The 1,117-nt window shown below is 70.4% G+C and overlaps 1 protein-coding gene across 1 annotated transcript in view; it reads left to right on the forward strand.

The window, feature by feature from the left end:
* MNEG_0614 (hypothetical protein) overlaps positions 1-896 on the forward strand; it is a gene marked incomplete at both ends in the record, with an annotated part of 6,218 nt that extends 5,322 nt beyond the window's left edge. Inside the window, one exon of the mRNA XM_014050908.1 lies at positions 84-896. Coding sequence (XP_013906362.1) covers positions 84-896 — 813 coding nt within the window. The remainder of the gene's footprint in view (positions 1-83) is intronic.
* Positions 897-1,117: the final 221 nt, after the last annotated feature.

A 1,117-nucleotide genomic window follows, 5' to 3' on the forward strand; every position in this document is an offset into this window, starting at 1 on the left:
CTCCCTCTCCCTCTCCCTCTCCCTCTCCCTCTCTCTTGCACACACACACTCACACTCACACACATATGCAAACATCCTCACAGGTGCGGCCCCTGTACGAGCGCGTCAAGGGCCTCCTCTGCTGCATCCTCGCCGACGTCGTCTACATCCAGTGGCTCGCCACCCTCACCTTTGGCTTCCTCGCCTGGCTCTCCATGGTGTGCGCCCTGGTCGTGCTGCGCAAGCTGGACTCGCTGGCCGACGGCTGCTGCGGCTGCGTGTGCTTTGACAAGAGGGACTACCAACCGGCCCCCAGCCCGGGGTCGCGGCCGTCAGTCGCGCTCGCGCCACGGGGGCTGTCGAGCATCGGGCTGGAGGAGGGCGCAGTCGTGGCGTCGATCACGATCGGCGGCGGCGCCGGCAGGAAGAGCAAGGCGGGCAGCTTCGTGGCCGCCAGCCCGGGGTCGCGCTACAGCGTCGGCGAGCAAGGGGCTGGCAGCGTCGCGGCCAGCGCGCGCTCGTTTGACCGGCCGACGTCCGCGACGGCGGTGCAGCAGCAGCAGCAGCAGCACGTGGCGTACCCTCCGATGCAGCACGCCACCAGTGGCCCGATGCTGTCGCCCCGCATGTACCCGGACCTCGCGCCCGGCGGCAGCGGCCAGCAGCAGGCGTACCCTCAAGTGTGGTCACGGGGCTCCTCGGTCACCGCCGGCCCGGGGCAGCACCTGCCGCTCGCGGACGCGCGCGCTGCGCTGCTGGCGGAACCTTCGGCGCCGCCGGCGCACGCAGGGATGCTGCCGCAGCAGACGGGGCCGCTGCTCGGCGCAGGGTTCATGGGGCGGCCCGCGGCGCAGCAGCCGGTCATGGGATACCCACGCAGCAGGGCGCCTTCGGGCACCGGGGCGGGGATGATGTGAGGGGCGCCTCTTGCGCGCGACAGCGCCAACACCCGCCTTAGTGAGGCGTGTGAAGGGGTTTCCCACTTCTTGTTGGCGTGTGATGCCCACTGGTGTGTTGTGTCCACCGATGTTGGTCGTGCGAGCCTGCTCGACGCGCTCTGCGCGGCCGCGGCAGGGTGGTTTCGCGCCTGCCTCCTGCAGCTTGCTGCTGGTGTGGTTGGCGCAGGCTACCAAACCTC

Source organism: Monoraphidium neglectum, assembly GCF_000611645.1.
Source record: "Monoraphidium neglectum strain SAG 48.87 unplaced genomic scaffold scaffold00052, whole genome shotgun sequence".
Taxonomy (NCBI): domain Eukaryota; kingdom Viridiplantae; phylum Chlorophyta; class Chlorophyceae; order Sphaeropleales; family Selenastraceae; genus Monoraphidium; species Monoraphidium neglectum.